The sequence below is a fragment of the Penicillium subrubescens genome (assembly GCF_028828155.1).
Source record: "Penicillium subrubescens strain IBT 31985 chromosome Unknown utg000001l_segment0_segment0, whole genome shotgun sequence".
In the NCBI taxonomy this organism is placed as follows: Eukaryota; Fungi; Ascomycota; class Eurotiomycetes; order Eurotiales; family Aspergillaceae; genus Penicillium; species Penicillium subrubescens.
Window position 1 is genome coordinate 1,509,666 of NW_026643151.1, and position 17,663 is coordinate 1,527,328.

General features: G+C 51.7%; 7 protein-coding genes across 7 annotated transcripts; 2 read left to right on the forward strand and 5 right to left on the reverse strand.

Annotated features, from left to right (window-relative positions):
* Positions 1–414: 414 nt before the first annotated feature.
* On the forward strand, positions 415–1,344 carry N7473_000461 (NmrA-like family protein; the record flags this gene model as incomplete). Its single annotated transcript, XM_057146401.1, has 1 exon — positions 415–1,344. One exon carries the CDS (start codon positions 415–417, stop codon positions 1,342–1,344), a length of 930 nt encoding a protein of 309 aa, XP_057014287.1.
* A 221-nt stretch (positions 1,345–1,565) lies between these two features.
* N7473_000462 (uncharacterized protein) lies at positions 1,566–6,814 on the reverse strand (the record flags this gene model as incomplete). Its single annotated transcript, XM_057146402.1, has 3 exons — positions 1,566–2,386; positions 2,448–2,645; positions 2,708–6,814. 3 exons carry the CDS (start codon positions 6,812–6,814, stop codon positions 2,168–2,170), a joined length of 4,524 nt encoding a protein of 1,507 aa, XP_057014288.1. The 3' UTR covers positions 1,566–2,167.
* A 525-nt stretch (positions 6,815–7,339) lies between these two features.
* Positions 7,340–7,903, forward strand: N7473_000463 (uncharacterized protein; the record flags this gene model as incomplete). Its single annotated transcript, XM_057146403.1, has 2 exons — positions 7,340–7,356; positions 7,444–7,903. The coding sequence occupies 2 exons, from the start codon at positions 7,340–7,342 to the stop codon at positions 7,901–7,903; spliced, it is 477 nt and encodes a 158-aa protein (XP_057014289.1).
* Positions 7,904–8,324: 421 nt separating this feature from the next.
* On the reverse strand, positions 8,325–9,047 carry N7473_000464 (uncharacterized protein; the record flags this gene model as incomplete). Its single annotated transcript, XM_057146404.1, has 3 exons — positions 8,325–8,540; positions 8,636–8,793; positions 8,918–9,047. The coding sequence occupies 3 exons, from the start codon at positions 9,045–9,047 to the stop codon at positions 8,325–8,327; spliced, it is 504 nt and encodes a 167-aa protein (XP_057014290.1).
* A 1,277-nt stretch (positions 9,048–10,324) lies between these two features.
* On the reverse strand, positions 10,325–11,779 carry N7473_000465 (chitin synthase export chaperone; the record flags this gene model as incomplete). The annotated part of the gene is made up of 7 exons (XM_057146405.1): positions 10,325–10,536; positions 10,600–10,936; positions 11,009–11,102; positions 11,172–11,259; positions 11,324–11,417; positions 11,517–11,552; positions 11,750–11,779. The coding sequence occupies 7 exons, from the start codon at positions 11,777–11,779 to the stop codon at positions 10,325–10,327; spliced, it is 891 nt and encodes a 296-aa protein (XP_057014291.1).
* Positions 11,780–13,302: 1,523 nt separating this feature from the next.
* Positions 13,303–14,694, reverse strand: N7473_000466 (dienelactone hydrolase family protein; the record flags this gene model as incomplete). Its single annotated transcript, XM_057146406.1, has 6 exons — positions 13,303–13,457; positions 13,544–13,655; positions 13,735–13,986; positions 14,143–14,294; positions 14,428–14,511; positions 14,634–14,694. 6 exons carry the CDS (start codon positions 14,692–14,694, stop codon positions 13,303–13,305), a joined length of 816 nt encoding a protein of 271 aa, XP_057014292.1.
* A 707-nt stretch (positions 14,695–15,401) lies between these two features.
* Positions 15,402–17,380, reverse strand: erg4 (c-24(28) sterol reductase; the record flags this gene model as incomplete). Its single annotated transcript, XM_057146407.1, has 5 exons — positions 15,402–15,413; positions 15,476–15,693; positions 15,753–16,084; positions 16,143–17,186; positions 17,343–17,380. 5 exons carry the CDS (start codon positions 17,378–17,380, stop codon positions 15,402–15,404), a joined length of 1,644 nt encoding a protein of 547 aa, XP_057014293.1.
* Positions 17,381–17,663: the final 283 nt, after the last annotated feature.

The window sequence follows — 17,663 nt, forward strand, 5'->3', positions numbered from 1 at the left end:
ATTAAACCGACTCGGAGCTAAGAATACACCGAGCCTTGTATTATACTTAAAGGAGTCAACCAGGTAAGCCGTCCGTAGAACTCGTATTCCCGACAGCCCCCACCCTGATTTCAAAGCAAGCGGACAGCTTGTGGCGGGCACCTTAATACGAGTGAAGGTTAAGCTTCCTTTCTCCTCGCAACTTTGATTGGACACATCAATAGAATTAGAGTACGAGGTACCACTTTAAGTCCCTATATCAACGCATCAAAAGTCGGAGGTAAAAACCCCGACAGGCCCACCGGCCTCCGACTTACCGATGGCCGATCACTTGAGGATCTATAAAAATGTGAAGTTGAAGCTGTCAAAATGGACATTCAGAATCATTCACAGTAACGATCTATTCAAGAATACTAAGCTCAAAAGCATCATACAATGTCCGCTCCTACCACCATTATCTTCGGCCCTACCGGCCACGTCGCCTCCGCCGCAGCCATCACGGCACAACAGCTCGGTGCAAAGGTGGTTCTCGCATTGCGCGACACCACAAAGCCCATTACAGGCCTGACCGACGATCAAGAAAAGTCAGGAGGTTTCGAGCGTGTCCAGGCCGATCTCAACAAACCGGAAACCATCCAAGCCGCCGTCCGCGCAACCGGGGCCAAACACGCCTTTATCTACCTTGCCTACGGCAGCCAAGACAACATGCGCGGGACCATCGAAGCACTCAAGACTTCTGGCGTTGAATTCGTGGTCTTCCTGAGCAGTTTCTCTGTCCAGGGAGATCTCAAGAGCATCGAACCGACAGCTTTCATCCCATACCTCCATGGACAAGTTGAGCTCAACCTGAAAGAAGTTTTTGGTAGTGATGGTTACATCGCTCTTCGACCTGCTTTCTTCAATACGAATGCGAGATGGTGGGCGGGTATGATTCGCGAGGGTGAAGTCAAGATTGCCTACCCGAATAGCTGCTTTGACTGGATCTCTCCGGGCGATATTGGCCGTGTTGCTGGGAAATTCCTTGCCCAGGGGATTCAGGCAACATCCGGTGCCCAAGAGCGCAACTTTGTCACTCTTTGTGGACCGAAGTTGGTGTCACAGGGCGATGCTATGGGTATCTTTGGCAGGGCGATTGGCAAGGATGTTAAAGTCACGGAGGTGGATGCGGAGGAGGGTACCAAGATCTTGATTGAAGGTGGTGTGCCGGACTTTGTTGCAGGGCCTTTGGTCAAGGCTTTGGCTGGCGCTAGTCAGTATGAAGGGGAGAGGTATACGGAGGGAGTTCAGAATCTCAAGAAGTATGCCGGGCAGGTCACTAGTTTGGAGGAGTGGGCTGCGGCTAACAAGGAGGTATTCGGTGTTTGAGTAGTGTGGTATTATTGTAATATCTCAAGTTCATCCCAGATTGTTTTCTTGATCCAATATATGGTTGTCTTTTGTATGCGTCTTGGGCATTGTATCGACGGTCACTGATAATCGTAACCTGAGTATGCGAGCGAGAGATGTCATGGGTTGAAATGACATCTCAAAATGATCAAAATCATGTAAACAATGTAAACCATGTAGACCATGAAGTAAAAATAGCAAGCGTTTGAACCTAAGTCGTATGTGGGAAACAGGTCGCTCGCGACACGGCATAACGACTTGCCCCCGGTGCAAAGATTGATACAAGAAAAATTTCATAGTGAACCCGACGCCATGCATTGATACAGGTATCAATAACTACCGCACAGGTGGTATTGATACAAAAAGCAAATGAAAAAACAGGAGAAAAACCATTGATAGATAAGGGTCCAGAATTTCTTCAATGAAGAAGTTCCAGTCCCAACAACTACCACTATTGCACATCAAAAAAAAAGAAAGAAAAAGGAACAATGCCCGATCCGGTATTAACCATAAACATGACAAGACTCGGCATTACGAAGCTCGACAACGAATCCGAGTTCAAGCTTCCCGATTAGATCAATCATCCTCATGGGATCATATCGCAATTCATCCCCGCAGCTCACATTCATCCCCATATCCAGATCCACCTCTCTCCGAGCGTATCGTCTCCATTCAGTCCATGCGTTTAGGTTTGTCATGCATCAAGTATCGTAACACATCATGCAGAAAGACGAAGTTGACTCCGGTGATGCGTGTGGAAAACATAATTCAGGAAAGCGTCGTGTAGTTAGCCTTTGAGAAGCTAAACGGGTGCAGTGTAGTCGCCGAGAATCTTGCGGGTGAAGTGCATCATCCGAACAACCCAGTCAACAAGCACAGGGCTTGGCTTGTTCTGCTGGTTGGCCTCCTGGGTGGCGGTCATGTAGAAGCCGTGGAGGCGCTGGCCGAGTTTGTTCATCGTAATGGGGACGACCTGGCGCAGGTCTTCATTCCTGACAAGGGACATGCGAATTCCGGCGTTCTAGAAGGACAGGCCATGTTAGCAACGAAGACCAGGGAGGGGATAATAGACTAAGACGTACTTGGCGCGATTCGGGATCGACCATGGTGAGAACGGTCTCCAGCCACTTGAGGCGCTTGGCGATGTTGGTGTCCAGGGAGACGGTCACGGCCACGGCGACGGAGAGGTTGAGCATCACGTTCAGGTTGAGCATGTACTCCGGGTCGATACGGGTGAAGAGGAGGTCGAAAAGGTCGGCTTGGCGGCTGGATTCGATCCACTATGAGGAAAAGTGTGTTAGATAGACAGTTCTCCCATGTCAAGGATCCGGGGTTAACATACCTTCAGAGTTGCTGCTTCATATTTACCGTCCTCGAAGAAAAGCTTCATGATGGCATGCATCTCGGAATCACCCGAGGGCTGGGCAGGTGCAGGTGCCTGCTGTCCAAGCAGAGTCGAAACCTTGGCTGAAAGTTCCTGGAGGGCAGCAGACAGGTGATCAATCTTGGCATTGTCACTCTGGCGCTGAGCCTCGTATTGCTTCACCTGCGAGCGGAAGAACTGGTCAAGATCAGCCTCAACCTTCTGAGTGCTGCGAGTCGCGTTCTCCACCAGAGGCGCGATGGCATCCTGGACAACAGTGTCAAGACGGGGCGACAACTTCAGGATGACAGAGTCCGAGATGGTCTTCAACACGGCAGGCTGCTGCACGGCAGCGTTGACAGCCTTAGGCAGGGCCTGACGGAGCTCGTCGTTGAGCGCACCGCCAAGCTGCTGAGAGACGGCGGCACCGATCTGCTTGCCGACGGCGGCAGAGGTGGCATCTGCAATCGTAGGAAGGACTTCATTCTGGATGCTGTCCGACACAATGCGGGCCAGATTCTTCTCCACGTTGTCAGAAAGGGTGCTGGAGACGAGGCGGAGGACTTGATCCTGTTTCGCGGACGAGGCAGCATCCCAACTCCGGCGCTCATCGTCGAAGCGACGGTAGAGCGATTCGAATTCGCGGCCAATGGTCTTGTTGAACTCATTGGAGACGCTGGTCTGAAGGCTCTCCATGTGCTTGTTGAGAGCTTCGTCGGAGATGCCAGCGCGGACTGGGCCAGAGGTGAGACCAGCCGGGATGGCACGGTCGTGGGTATCGTCTGCGGTCATGGCTGGGGTGGATGATGCAAGGGTCTCGTTGTGGGTGAGAGTGGGAAGAGGTTCGACACCGACTGTGGCAGTTGGCTCCTTAGCCTTCACGTTCGTCTCAGAAGTGAGGGCAGGTGACTTCTTCTTTTTCTTTTTGTCAAACTTCTCCGCGCTACTGGGAGCCTCAGTCTGATCTTTGGCCGCCTCCTCAGCAAACTTTTTCTTGGGAGCAGCCTTGGTGGGGGACGCGTTGCGCGATGGGGCAATGCCGGCAGTCGCGTCAACGGTGTCTGCCTTCTTGACTGCCGCCTCCTTGGCAGAGCGGGACGGGTTTGACGCAGTGTCCCCATTGATAGAGGGCTCATCAGTGACGTAGCTTGGGAAGGTCTGGAGATCAGAAATTTCGATAGAACCAGCTTCCAACCCATCAATAGCACGAGAGACCTTGTTGTCCTCAGTCCAGCCTAGATCCTCCTTCTTGATGTTCAGGCAGGTAACACCACGCGAGTGCATGACATACAGCTCGAACAAGCCGGTCTCCTCAGTACCGCGCTTATCAGCAGCAGACTTGGTAATCGGCAGAAGCTCCAGGCTTCGCAGCTGACCCTTGGAACCAAGAGAGATCTCCCGGATTCCACTCAGGCAAGCAGTCGATTCGGGCTTGGGCAGAGTACTATCCTTGTCGGTGGCAGCCTTGATGAACGCCACCTGGGACATGGCCGGCAGGTTGTAGCGAGGTGCAGACAGGTGCACAAAGTAGATCGAGTTGCGCGTGGGATGACCAATGACAATGATGCCTGATGCAGGGTGGTACGCGACGCTGCAGATGGCATCTGACTCGTTCTCGTGGGGGAACTTGACCTCCTCCACGGCCCTGCCTAGCCCAATATCCCAGAGCTGCAAGGTGTGGTTCTGCTTGAGACCCACTAGAACGTAGCGCAATGCCATAGCGCGCGAGTACGCGCGAAGCTTATCGAGGAACAGCACAGATGTAGGCCAAGACTTCTCAGCAGGCGAACCGGTGACGAAGGTGTTGAGGGGCACCCGAACCTCCGTCGGGGCCTGGCCCTCGAGGAAGGAAGGGTTATCCAGGATATCGCTGATATCCCAGAAACGCAAACGACCGGTCTTGTCGAGAGAGGCAATGACAGTGTCATCGTCACTGAAGGCAAAGTCCTTTCCAGCCTTGCCAGTTGAGATCTTCAATGCGCGCTCCTTGAAGAACTTCTCGGTGTTGACAGTGCGCTGGGAACCAGCGACACCGTAAGCAGCAGACATAGCCGCCTGGGGAGAGATCACGTAGATGTTCTTGCCACGACCAATGGCAAAGAGGTCGGGGTGACGAGAGCTTCTCTTGGCCCGCGTTTTCAGCTGGCCGCCAGAAGTATTCTCGTCAGAGGCAGGGAAGGGCGGGAAGATCAAGCTTTCGCTTTCCAGAGCATCCTGCTCGAATAGATCCTTTCCAACACTGGAAATCAAGGCCCAGTAGACAGCACCGCTGACACCAATGCCGAGAATGGCTTGGACCTCAGACTGGCCAGAGGTCGCGTGAGTAGTGCAAAGAGAGACATTGAACACACGGTCACGGGTAGCACGGAAGACCTGTCGGTCACTTCCGTCGTCCTGACGAATGATTCTGATACCGCCAGTCTTTGCAAGAGCGTACACAATGTAGTCCGAAGTCGCTGCGGTCAGCGAACGATCCAGCTGGTCAAACTCCTTCTTGAGACGGGCAATGTCCATAATGCCATCATCACGGAACTCCACAAGCTTGGCAGTGGCCGGCTTCACGGTGATCGAGATGAAGGGTCGAAGAGGGAAGTTGTGAACAGAAATCACACGTTCTTCGTCCTTCTCGGCGCTGTCTTCAGCGCTCTCCCAGCTGTCAAGCAGGGCCTCGGCAGTTTCATTGCCATTCTGGCCAACAGGAGCGGGGGCACTGTCAATAACAGCCTCCTTGGCGGGCTCAATGTCTCTTTCAGGCTGTGTGGCTTCTTGAACATCTTGGTTCTCAACCTCAGCGCGAACCTCTTCAGCTCTGGCGATAGTCTCACGCATGTGGTTGCGAATGGACGCGAGAAGATCTTCGGGTTCTCTTGCCCGGGTGGCTGGAACTTCGACGTTCAACTCAACCTCACGCTGGGAATCAGTGCCATTGATGGAGCGACCGATTTCACCCACGAGACGGTTGACAACATCATTCATAGCCTTCCGCTGTTCAGGCTCCAAGATAGGCGACTGGTTTCGCTTCGGAGGGCGTGCCACTTGGGGAGCGACAGGTGGTTCAATGGTAGCAGTGACATTGACCTTCTCCTTCGTAGTCACTTCCACAACTGGGGCCTCGGTATCGGAAGCGGACTGCGGAGACTTGTTTTGAGGAGAGATGGCAGCCAGCTGATCGAACGGATTGATATAGGTGAACATGGAGTCCTTAGAGGGGGATGCGACCGTTTCCGGCTTCGCAATCTCCTCAGGGCTGACGTCCAAGATTTCAAAACTGCTCTCGATGCCCTTGTCCGACACCGACACATGACCATCTAGGACTTGGTGGGGAGAAGTTTGCTGATCAGCGGGAACCAAAGCGGGTGCCTCCACTACAGCCGGGCCAGGCTGAGCTCGGTTGAGCAGGCGTAGCAACATGTCCTGAGTGTTTTCACTAGGACCCTCCTGCTGAACAGGAGGAGCTGGTGCCGGTGCATCTGCGGGAGCGGCTGGAGGCTCTGCAGCAGCCGCCTTCTGGTCGAACAGGGTGGCTACCAAGTCTGACGCGGAAATGTTTCGTCCGTGCGACGGGACCGGCTCCTGAACGGAGGGAGATCGAGGCTGCTCGGTGGCGACAGGTTGGACAGGCTGAGCAACAGCACCAGGACCCTGGCTGAATCTCAGCAGGTTGAGCAGGCTAGCAGCGCTATCCTGGTTTGCTTGCTGGCGAGGTGGCGGCGGCGCGTAGGGCTGCTGCTGCCACTCAGCACGGGGAGTCGGCACATTAGGGCTGAGGATGTCCGAGCCATGGTGAGGTGGAGTATTCACAGGGGAAGGACTGTAAATGGCCGAAGAAACCGAAGGATGGTGATAACCGTGCAGCTGGGGATGGGGGAAGCTCTGACCATCGTACGGCTGCTGCTGGTGATGCTGGGGGTGCTGGGGGTGCTGAGGGTGTGGCGGGAACATGCCCTGAGGGTAGGGCTGCTGGTAAGGCTGCTGAGGCTGCTGAGGCCGCTGGTAATGAGGGTTCTCCTGAAGTTGAGCATTCGATGGTGAAGGTCTAGGCCGAATGCTGGCCAGCAGGGCCTGGAGATCGTTGGGGGTGGACATTTCTGCCGCGCGCCGTGGATGACAGGCGACCTCCGCACGAAACCCAAGCTAAGGAAGCTCTCAGATAGCTCTCTTTCGAGAGGGAGAAAGGAATAAAAGCCAGTCAAGTTGATGAAGGGAAAGTGAGTGACCAAATTGGGTCGGTTGCGAATCGAAGGATGGGGTATTGAAGAGAAAGAAGAGTGAAGGAGATGGTTGTGCGAGATGAAAAGGATTGTGACGGCCAAATTGGAGAAGTAAAACGTCGCGGTGGCTGGTGCCGTGGCTAGAATCTGTTAATAACGGTAATTACCATACGCCCATGATCGGATGCCGAGTCCCTCTTTACCACTTGGGCGATCGCCGCTACGCCTTCGAGTCCGATCACTTTTAATCATTCGATATTCTCTACACGTCATCTCCATCTCGCATGGCGCTCTGTGGATAACACCAGTCTGTTACAGAGCCTTCCCTCTACATACACCCTCACGCCCCAAATACATCTCACTTCGGCCCAGCTCCCGCCACCGGCTGGCGTCATCCACCATGTTCTGTCTTCGCAGGTAAGCACGCACCCAACTCGGCATACAAGGTCGGGCAACGACAATAAACTACCTTCAAATCTAATCATCATACTTTGCTCTTTTTAGTTGGCTCCCTCTACTATTCATTCCAACCAACGCCTCCCCTCTTTTCATCATCTCCTTCATCGCCCTCACCTATATCATCCACCGACCATGCATCTACTGCTCCGCACTCCTCCTCATCCTCTTCGTATCATCCTGCCACTGGTCCGACCGATGCATATTCGATCTGCGCAGTAACTGGTTCGCGCCGCGCTATAGCTCCGCGCCTGCCGAGAGCTTCCTTTCAGGCAACGCCACCATGGCGGCACCCTTGCCGGGCGACAGCCTGGCGGGCTTCGTCTTTGACACATTCAACTCGACTGCAAAGGCATTGGCCGGTGCGGCGCTAGAAAGCGCACAGCAAAAACTTGGTGTGGAATCAAGGCCGGAAGAGTGGACGGGTGTGGGCTTGGAATGGCTGCGAAGTCTGCTGGGACGCCGAGAATGGACGCTCCCTTGTGTGGATGTGAAGGTACGGTTATAAACTCATGAGCGACAAGATCTGATTCAGAGCTGGGCTCTGGACTGACTCTCTTTCGTGATTATCGCCTATTGGACGTTGAATTTGAACTCAATTCTCTACTGTTGCTATTGAGCACGCAGACGGAACCCTGGACATGAAAACTGCACACCACCCTTTCCAATACTGACATGACACTGGACTTTGACTTTGCTTCGATAATTCGATTTACCCGGGATTAACCTGGTTCTCGCCGTTGGTACTCGCATTGCACTGTATATATGAAATTGGAAGCACTATTATGATTAGACGGCCTTGGCCTAGCACAACAAGCATTTTTCCATTTCCATTCCTATTCAACATAACCACAATTATCCAATCCACAGCCTCGACATCCATACTATCCCTAACTCACAACAATCCGAACTCTCACGAGACCTTCCCTTCAAACCGTAATACTCGGAGTCGGCGTCACAGTCATCATCCCACAACTAACGCCACTCTTCCCCGGAACCATAGTCGAAGTCACAAACGTATTCATCTGCATCTGCATCGACGGAGTCGCAGTAGCATTGCCACCACCACCTGGTACCGACAAACAGATACCAAGGGAGTTCAAGAAGCTACTAAGAGCGGGGACGCATGCCGCGCAGGAACAGATCTGTACAAGCAGCATATCAGTATCAGTATCAGTATCGCGCAAACACCATCCAATATTTATTGGGAAAGGATCTCGGTAGATAGATGTATACATACCCCTTGTAACCCATTCGTCAAACACTTCGACAGTGCGGCGGAATCTCTAGCTTGTAGAGCAGACGCGATACAGGAGATTGTACCAGTAAGACCGATGCAGGCGTTTAGATTGCAGGTTGGGGGGAGAAGTTCGACTGTGAGTCTGTTTTGTTCGAGTACTGGTCATACATAGCTTGGTTAGTATAGTATAACACAGTGGTGTGTGAAATATGATTTCAACGGTGGCGACGATAGCCACTGTCTCTATCATGCGCCAGGATCATATCAGAGCAGAGTACATACAAGACAGAGGCTTAACGTAGCTTCGCTCATGTAATCTCGAAGATGACGCCACTTTCGAAGACGAGGACTCCATACTCGCCATGCCGGCTGTCACGCCCGCCAGAAAGAGTGTCGAAATACCGATGCGCATATTGGCTATAACAATATAACAAAGCAAGAATCGACTGTCCAATTCAATCTTTATGTAAATATCCACCTGATCTTCACCAGAAAAATGCCCAAAAGCTCCTATTTATCTTTACTCCCAACACCAACCAGACTCAGTGACGGCCTACCAACGTTGTAGTCTTCAGCATCCCGACCCGTCACACTATCAACATCACCCCCTCCCTCCTCACAACGCAAGCAAAGAAATACTGGCAGCTATGCTACCAACCTGGGCAACACCCGTGTGATATTGATACGGATAGCTGCGAGTATAAGTAAGGCAAACTGGGTAGATTGAGGTCACACTAGGTCACATCAGGGGGATCGAGCGTTATTGCGGTGATTCTTTTAGGTGGATAGGTGCACTCAAGCTATTCTGGTAGGCGAGGGGTGTCAATTTAAAGATCTGAGCTTAACTTTGGGCGAGTGTACGGTTTGATTGGGGTGGGTACATTGTAGAACTTCCATATTGTAGGTACCTCAAACCCAATTAGAACCGCCATCGTTCCTGAAGAATAGGATCTCCACACGTACACGATAATGCGTCACCAACACAAACATTCACACGTCTCCGGTCCCTAGATCACGCATATAGCGATGGAACACTGTATACCTTCCCAGTCAAACAGAGTAGCCCCTTACTAGGCACAGCACAAGATTAAGAATCGATTATGGAACATGGATTAGATATAGCCTAAGTACATGACGGAGAGGTATCAAACAAATAGACAAAAATTAAGCAAAACAACACACCCAAAAAAACAAATGTCCATAAGGCCCGGGGGGAAAGACGTAAATCACCGACCCGTGTACACATCACAATCTCCCACCCGGAAAAAAAAAATCGTGTCGAATAATCCCCAGAAAGATGGGAAGAAATATGAGCATTAGCATGATTACGCCTGCCGTGAAGGCACGTAGAAATGGAAACAGGTAACAGGGAAAGAGATACATAACAGGCAGAGCAGGCGCAAAAACAAAAAATCGTGAAACATGATCCAGAGGAATGTGGTATCACAACGTCAAAAGACTCTGTTCGTCGTTGACGAGCGGAGAGGGACGGAGAAAGGGAGGGGGAGGGGCTCGTCACCAGGAAAAGAAACTCAAAACGCCTCTGCGAGTCTGTGAAGACATAAAAATTCCATGTATGTATTGAACGAGCATGTAAAAGAGAAGAAAAAAATGTAAAGAATCAGCACGTTAGAAGAAGACGGATCTTCGAAATCATAAGGTCTTGGCTTTTTTAGTCGTCGTTTTACTTTAGTTGTAGCCACCACCGACGGGCAGGGGCCAATCATCTTCAGTGATACTGCTCCAGAAGCCCCAGACGCCCATGACGGAGAGCAAGGTGAAAAGGGTTTCGAATAAAGCACCATTGATTTTCCCAGATGTGGCCTGGCACAGGTGTGTGCTGATCACGTACTGGAAGATCTGGCCAATGGCGAAGAGCAGGCCGGCGCCAACTAGGTAGACTGTTACACGGGGTAGTTAGTTAAACGGTTGTCACTAGATAGATGGCTGTGAAGAGAACATACGCATTGGGCGAAACTCGCCCAGTACCCGCAGCACCAGGACGGTCTCGAGCAAGAAGAACAGAACCAGGCAAACCAGCGGGAATAGCTGGTACAACACGTAGAGGCCGATGTTGCGGTTGTTGCTGCCCGTTAGGCTGGAGTCGAAATGGCCGGTCCAAGAGAATGCGGTGTCGAGAGCGATGTACCCAGTACCGATGAACAAAGCGACAGCAGACGCGGAAATTAGACCAATTGAGGCTGGGGTACCGTCGTCAATGAGCTGGAAGCCGACAAGCGCGTTCATGAGTAGGATCCAAGAAGTGGCGGTGATCGCCGCGATGTGGACCGCCGAAAAGCCCTAGTCAACAATTAGAACGATGATCTCCTCCACCGGCTCGAGGCTGGCATTGAGTTCAAGTCGGGTCTCTACCTTTCGCACATTATCGTCAAGTGGAATACCACCGACGGTAAAGATTTCACAAATCTCAATCACGATAAAGCCCAGCAAGAACATTTGCATCTCGCTATACCACGCAAACACATTAGCCAATCGATTCCCCAATTCCGAATCCATTTTCACGGGAGATACGTACCGACGCCCGACGGCGGCATGCTTCCTGTCCGATCTCCACAGCAGGGCAATCGAGACCAGGATAGCGATGAAAGCAAAGATAATCGAGCCTATCTCCGGTTAAAACCAACCATCCCCACTTATTCGACCTCGAAGGACCTATCCCATGCATACCTAGGTTGGCAAGATTCCGATCTCCACTGAGGCTAATACCCTCCAAAATACATCCTCCGTAGTGAATACCAGGCGGCTGGTTGTCCTTGAAAAGCTAGACACGACAAGAAAACACACGGTTAGTCTGGGCGGGGAGACGGCGCAAACACAAACAAGCAAGAAGCTGTCGGGTGTAAAAAAAAGTCTCACGAACATTGCAGACGGGTAATGTCGAATCGCGACAAAAGTCCTGTGATAACCATCGACGGTCAGTGACTGATCAGATCATGACTTGAGTCCTAGCCTCCTAGGTATGCCATTGTACCCGTTCCGATTGCCGTTGCTACTGTCTGTGTCGTGCCTAATCGTTGTGCGCAGGCACAGACAAAGCACGCCGATTGGGTGGGGAGCACAGAGCATTCCAGTCGAAGATCGCAGGAAACTCACGTGGAAATTGCCGAATTGCGTCGAACCCATGGCGAATTGAAGGGGCTCACGACGCCGAGAACAAGTTAGTGAAGAGCGAAGGTGCGAAACGCCTCGGTCGGCGAGTGGGACTTTTAGTTGATGGGGGGCTTGGGGTGTCTCTGTGATGAGTCCCCTGACCCGTGGCTGGGGGAATCAGTCACGATCGCGCGGCGGGTAAGACGGTGTGTACGAATGGGCGGGTTCGCAAGGTCGGCAGGGGACGCGACGGAGGCAGCGAGCGAGCGAAAGTGAGTGAGGATTGAGGAGGAGGATTCGAGATGGAGTGGAGGTTGGTGGAGGTGAGAGAGGAGAGAGTCGATTAGTGTTGGCGGTGGTGGTGGTTGGCTAGCGCCTAGTGTTAGACTCTTGGGGTCTTAGACTCTGCTGTTGCTGGCTGCTGTCTCCGTCCTCAGGCCAACGGGACACTCGAGCAGGGAAATCGACCACGCTAACCATGCCTGTCTAGCCTCTTTGGTATTGAATGACCAACTCGCGTCCTGGCGATTGTGTCTACAACCAGTAGTACTAGGGGTGCTGCTCATTTCTTTTTTTTTCTCACTCTTCTCTTTCACTTTCACTTTTCTTACCCCGTATGTTCCCCTGGAGAAACTGTGAAGCCAGGGACCGGCCAGTTCCCCGAGACAATCCGTGGGTGATCCCAGCTCGGGTCCCGCTAAGAATAGAATAGACTGCATCGATACGAAGTACATTAAGTAACCCAGTAAATGCACTACGATGTGGCTGCAGTAGTATTCTCCCGAGTGCCTCTCTGCAGAAACAGCACAGTCCTCACAACGTGATTTCATACAGTGAGTCCATCACCCATCAGTTATGATCCGATATCACTTTCAATGGGGACGAGCAGCGATCTCTTCCCCTTTCAGTCCTTGGCCCGACCAACCAAGATCTGACCCAAAAACAAATCAGGAACCGGCTACAAACGCAAAATGCTACTAGTCTCCAATCACGACGTCACTATATAACTCTAAACACTACACCTATATCATAATAATATCTTCAAGATCAAACAATCTCTCGAGGATGATTAGAGTAACCGCAGCATTTGCAAACGCCGTCAGGTTCCAATGTCCCAAGGTTCCGACCAGCCACCCCCGGCCTGGCCCGCCGAAGGGGAAGCTGTCGATCGAAGTCGATCGGATACTGCATATCACATAGTATGTATAGACTCTTTCAAGATTAGAGATGTGATTTAATATTTTCATACTCAGAAAAAACTAGATCAGAAACTCCTACTAAGCTAGCCTCAACAGACGTATTCTATAGAGTGACCCTATAGAGTATGTATAACTTCCTTCTCCCCATTTCCGGGTCACCCATTGTACTCCCATCCATCCTTCCCCCGAATATCCCTTCCAATCCACACCAGCCCTCTTCCCAATCCACCATTCCCAGGCCAAACAACCCGTCATCCCATTCCCCTTTTTCTGTACGCTTCCTGTCCTACCCCAACCCCAATCCCAATTCCCGTACCTCGGAGCACCCGCGGAGCCCACAACGGAAGATACACCCACTTAGCAAACATCCTCAACAACCAACTTCTTCCCATCATGCTCGCCCAGATCCAACTTCAAGGTCCGGCCGAACAATTCCAGTAGCATCTCAAAGCAAGCTTTGGTGATGGCAGGGTCGTACCGGCCCTTGCTAAGCTCATCTCGGATAAAGGCATCTATGTCATTGTCAGTGAGACTCTCCCCAAAACAAAAAGAAAAAGAAAGTGGGTGGGAAAGAAAGTAAGTGTATAGATAAACTCACGTTGTGCCCAGGCAACCTCATAGAAACTGAACAGAACGCCCTTGTCATGCAGAGTCTTCCGAATCAAGTCACGGCCTTCGGGCGGGACGTGGTTGTCGTTTTTGCCGAAGATCTAGAAGAAGTATACTATGTCAGCCTCTAACAATACCAAAAGCCCTCCAATGGCACAACCACAAAGAGGATAAACTCACCATCAACAACTCCCCCTTAATATCCCCCGCCCGCTCCAAACTATCATCATTCTTCCCCAACGCAAGCGTCTTGCTATGAATATCAGTGGCAAAGTAACACACCGCAGCCTTAATCCGACTATCCAAAGCACAGCGATACGCCAGATGACCCCCTAGACACATCCCCGTCGCGCCAACGCGGCCATTGCATGTCGGCAGCGAGAGGAGATAGTCTACTGATAGACTGGCGTCTTCGTCGTAGGCGGACAGTTTCTGTTTTTCCATTGTGGGGGGATTCGTCAGCAATTCATTTCGTGGTCGATCGAGTGGATGAGATGAGGTAGTGTTCTGGGGGGATAGCCAACGCCTTGCAGCGTGAGGGGATATCCATGTTGGATAATTGGAGAATAGGATATATAAAGAACTAACCTTCCCAATCTTCCACGCATTCCCCTTATCCGTATCCTCCGCATCATACTTCAACGGCTCCGGACCCGTAAATTCATGATAACTAGACGGGGCAGCGCAAATATATCCCTGACCGGCAATTTGACGCGCAAAGCGGGCCACGGGGCCAGTCACTGGAAAAGCAACACAGAAAACGTCAGCCATCTTTCTCCTATGCACCGTCATGGAGTATGGTGGTTGGCCCATCCGGTGATAGGTCTCTCCGAACGGAGCTCATCATCCCGGGGGCTTATCATCGCATCGCACCTTGGTAGATCTCGCTGAAGACGACTACGCCTGGGAAGCGGGCGTTGGGGTAGCCCGGGATTGTGGGGTGGTAGATGTAGATTCCTGCAAAAATTTATCAGCATTGATCTAACTCTGGGGAGATGGGTTGGCTGGTGCTGTGTAGAACATCCATTGTCTTGGATAATCATGGCGGGGGAGCTCATGAGCGAGACTCGTGAACTTACGCATCGTCCCCTGGCCATCGGCCGTGGTGGGGACATCGACATGGGACTCTTGAATGAGCATGATACCAATATCTGTAGACAAGAAGGATCAATGGCTTCTTGTGGAATGATTGTCCGGAAATAAAGTGGTGGACGGTGCAGCTCGTGAAAACGGTTTATCGATAAGACCGCGGGGTGGCCCAGTCATCTGACCTGATAAGCATGGATGAGGTGGGCCTTTTACACTCACGGCTGAAAAGCGACACAGCAGCAACATGAGCTTACGGAAGAGAGAGAGACAGAGATATTCAAGAGTTGGTTCAACGATACTTATGTTGAAACCATCAATCATTAGTTTTGAAGGCTTCAATTATGTCATTTCCAAAAGTATACGAAACGCCACCTAGGATACATAAGAATGAAAAGGATCTCGACCGGAAATGCAGCACTCCAAAGAGATTGAAAGAAATGAATATTATACCAGAAATAAGGCAAAGGCAACATGAAAAAGAAAAAACTTCATTGAATAATGTACACGAAGCGGAATATGGAACCGTCACCAAGAGACATCCCTCAACTGGGATACCGATAGCCGTGACAACGGAACCACGGCAAGCATTATAAGAAAATATCTCGAATCGTGTTCAAGAAGTCCCCAAAAAGGTGGTCATGGAAATGGAGTTTTGGTGGGCTGCCAGGAAGCAGAAAGACCTCGAAGCCCCTGTACAGATATTATAAAACAAGGGGGATTTGTGAAAGAAAATGGGGGTACCCGAATTGGCGGGTAAATTAGAAGACGTACTGTAATTGACACTGATCAGCATAGTTCAAGGTGTGGGACTGGGTTCTCTGGCAATACTCACAGGAATGAACAGGTAGGGAACCTGCTTCTCATACTCAGTCCAGGTCTCGCCGTACTTGATACGGCACCGCTGGATATCACGCAGAGCACGATGAGAGATCATGCAAGCGAAGAAGACGGGGTAGAACCACGGGAAGGGGCTGGAGAAGCCAGTGATCAGACCCCAGTTCAGGGCAAAGTACAGATCGCAAGTGTAGTGGATCTTGCGAGCCTTGCCGTCTGTTGAAGCCGTTAGTATCTATTTCCACAGGAATAGCAGGTTCTTGGTATAAACTTACACCACCCATCGACCAGAATCTTAGATCCATCAGGACCAGTCAGGGTCTTGGGGTTCTCCACAGTCTGCCAAGGCAGCTGGGGGAAAGACTTGCGCTGGACCATAGTGCCACGCTCCTGCTGGCGGAAGCGGTTCTTCTGGCTGTTGGTGGTGTCCCAGACCCAGTAGACGAAGAGGTAGGCGATGTACAGGAAAGCGAGGAAGAAACGGTTCCAGTGGTACTCGGAGGGGTCGTGGTTGGCCAGGTAGATGGTGCAGTGGCAGTAGCTCAAGGGAACACCAGCCAGGTTCCAGAAGATGAGCATGAAGCCCCACTTCTCGTAGTACATGTCCCTGATCCCAGGGTTAGCTAGACTCCTTTAATCCTCCATGTTACAAGACAATGACTTACCAAGTAGACACGATGCACTCCTCGCCCTTAGAGCAAGCGTTGGCATAAAGGAAGTGGGCCATGACAAGGAACAAGACCTCGCCGGACACATAGCCATAGTTCTCGTACTGACGAGCGGCAGCGCCCATAGACAGGCCCAGCAGAATGTACCAAGGCAGACGGACCTCGAAGAACATCTTGAAGTCGAGAATGCCGAACATACGGGGGTTAAGCTCGGCACCCATGAAGAAGTCATAGATCGGGGAGCCGGTCATGCGGTGCTGCTCACCACGGTACAGAGCCGAGAAGTAGGCGATGATGGAGACCAGGTAGCCGGACAGAATCGCAACACTCAGAAGAGGGCCGAACTCGTCAATGATGGTGTACAGCTTGAAGAGGCCGGTGAAGTGGAGGACCAGAGCCAACACAATGCTAGTGTAGAACGACCACACGCCAGAGCAGTAGTACGGAAGCTGCTTACCACCCAAGTGAGGCAGCGGGCGTCCAGAAACAGAAACACCGGGCAAAAGAACGTAGCAGGCACCCTCAAAGATGAAGAAAACCCAGTAGATAGTCCACGCCTTGAGCGACGGGTATGCGCCAGTATAGACCAGATTCACCAGATGGGAGAAGAACTCGGCGTAGCTCTGGCCCTCCTCTGCCCGCGGGAATTTGCCATCGTAGTAGGTCGCGCCAATCCACATGTAGTACATGAGCATGGGGAAACCAATCATCATGGCCAGGACACCCGGAGAGCCACCAAACTCATAATGTCCACTGTAGTCGATCTTAGGGTCCAATCCTTCCTCCCAGCCGTCGACGATGCGCGACTTTGGCTTGGCTGAGCCATTGGTGGCGTGGCCATTGGTCGCAGCCTTCACCTCAACCTCAACCTCCTCCTCATCCTCGGACTTGACCTTGGTGGAAGTGCGACGGCGAGTGGTGGACTTGGACCTAGTCTCGGAGGGGGTAAGGGACACGTCTTTCTCGCTCATCTCGAAGGCGGCGCTCTTGCGAGTGGAACGACGGCCAGGGGTCTCGATATAACCAGGGCGCTCCATCTTCCTGAATGAATGCGAAAACACACAAGGTCAACGAAAAGAATTTCCAAGAGCCAATGCGCAAGAATTGGCAGGGGAGGTTTCGTTCTTATAGTAGCCCGTGCCGTGACGGGGGGCGCACTCGGTGGATCGCAAGACAGATTTCATGGAAACGACTTACTTGGGGGTTTTCCCCGTTTGAGAGCGGGTCAAAGTCATGATTGCCTAATCGGATGTCCGATATCCGACAGCAATTGAGGGTGGAGAGACGGCAGGGGAGGGAAGGAGGAAGTGGAAGAGAAGGGGTCACGAAGTAGCAGTGGGAAGGGGAGAAAAACAACGAGATTGTTTACACGTATGGAGTTACTGTAGTAGTACGGAGAACGGTGGCGGGAGTACCTGAATTATGTACGGGTAGCACAGTACGGATCTAATTCCCACCAAAACACCAGTTCCTCTACGTAATTTTACTTACAGAATACCGTCAATTACACCCGGCACA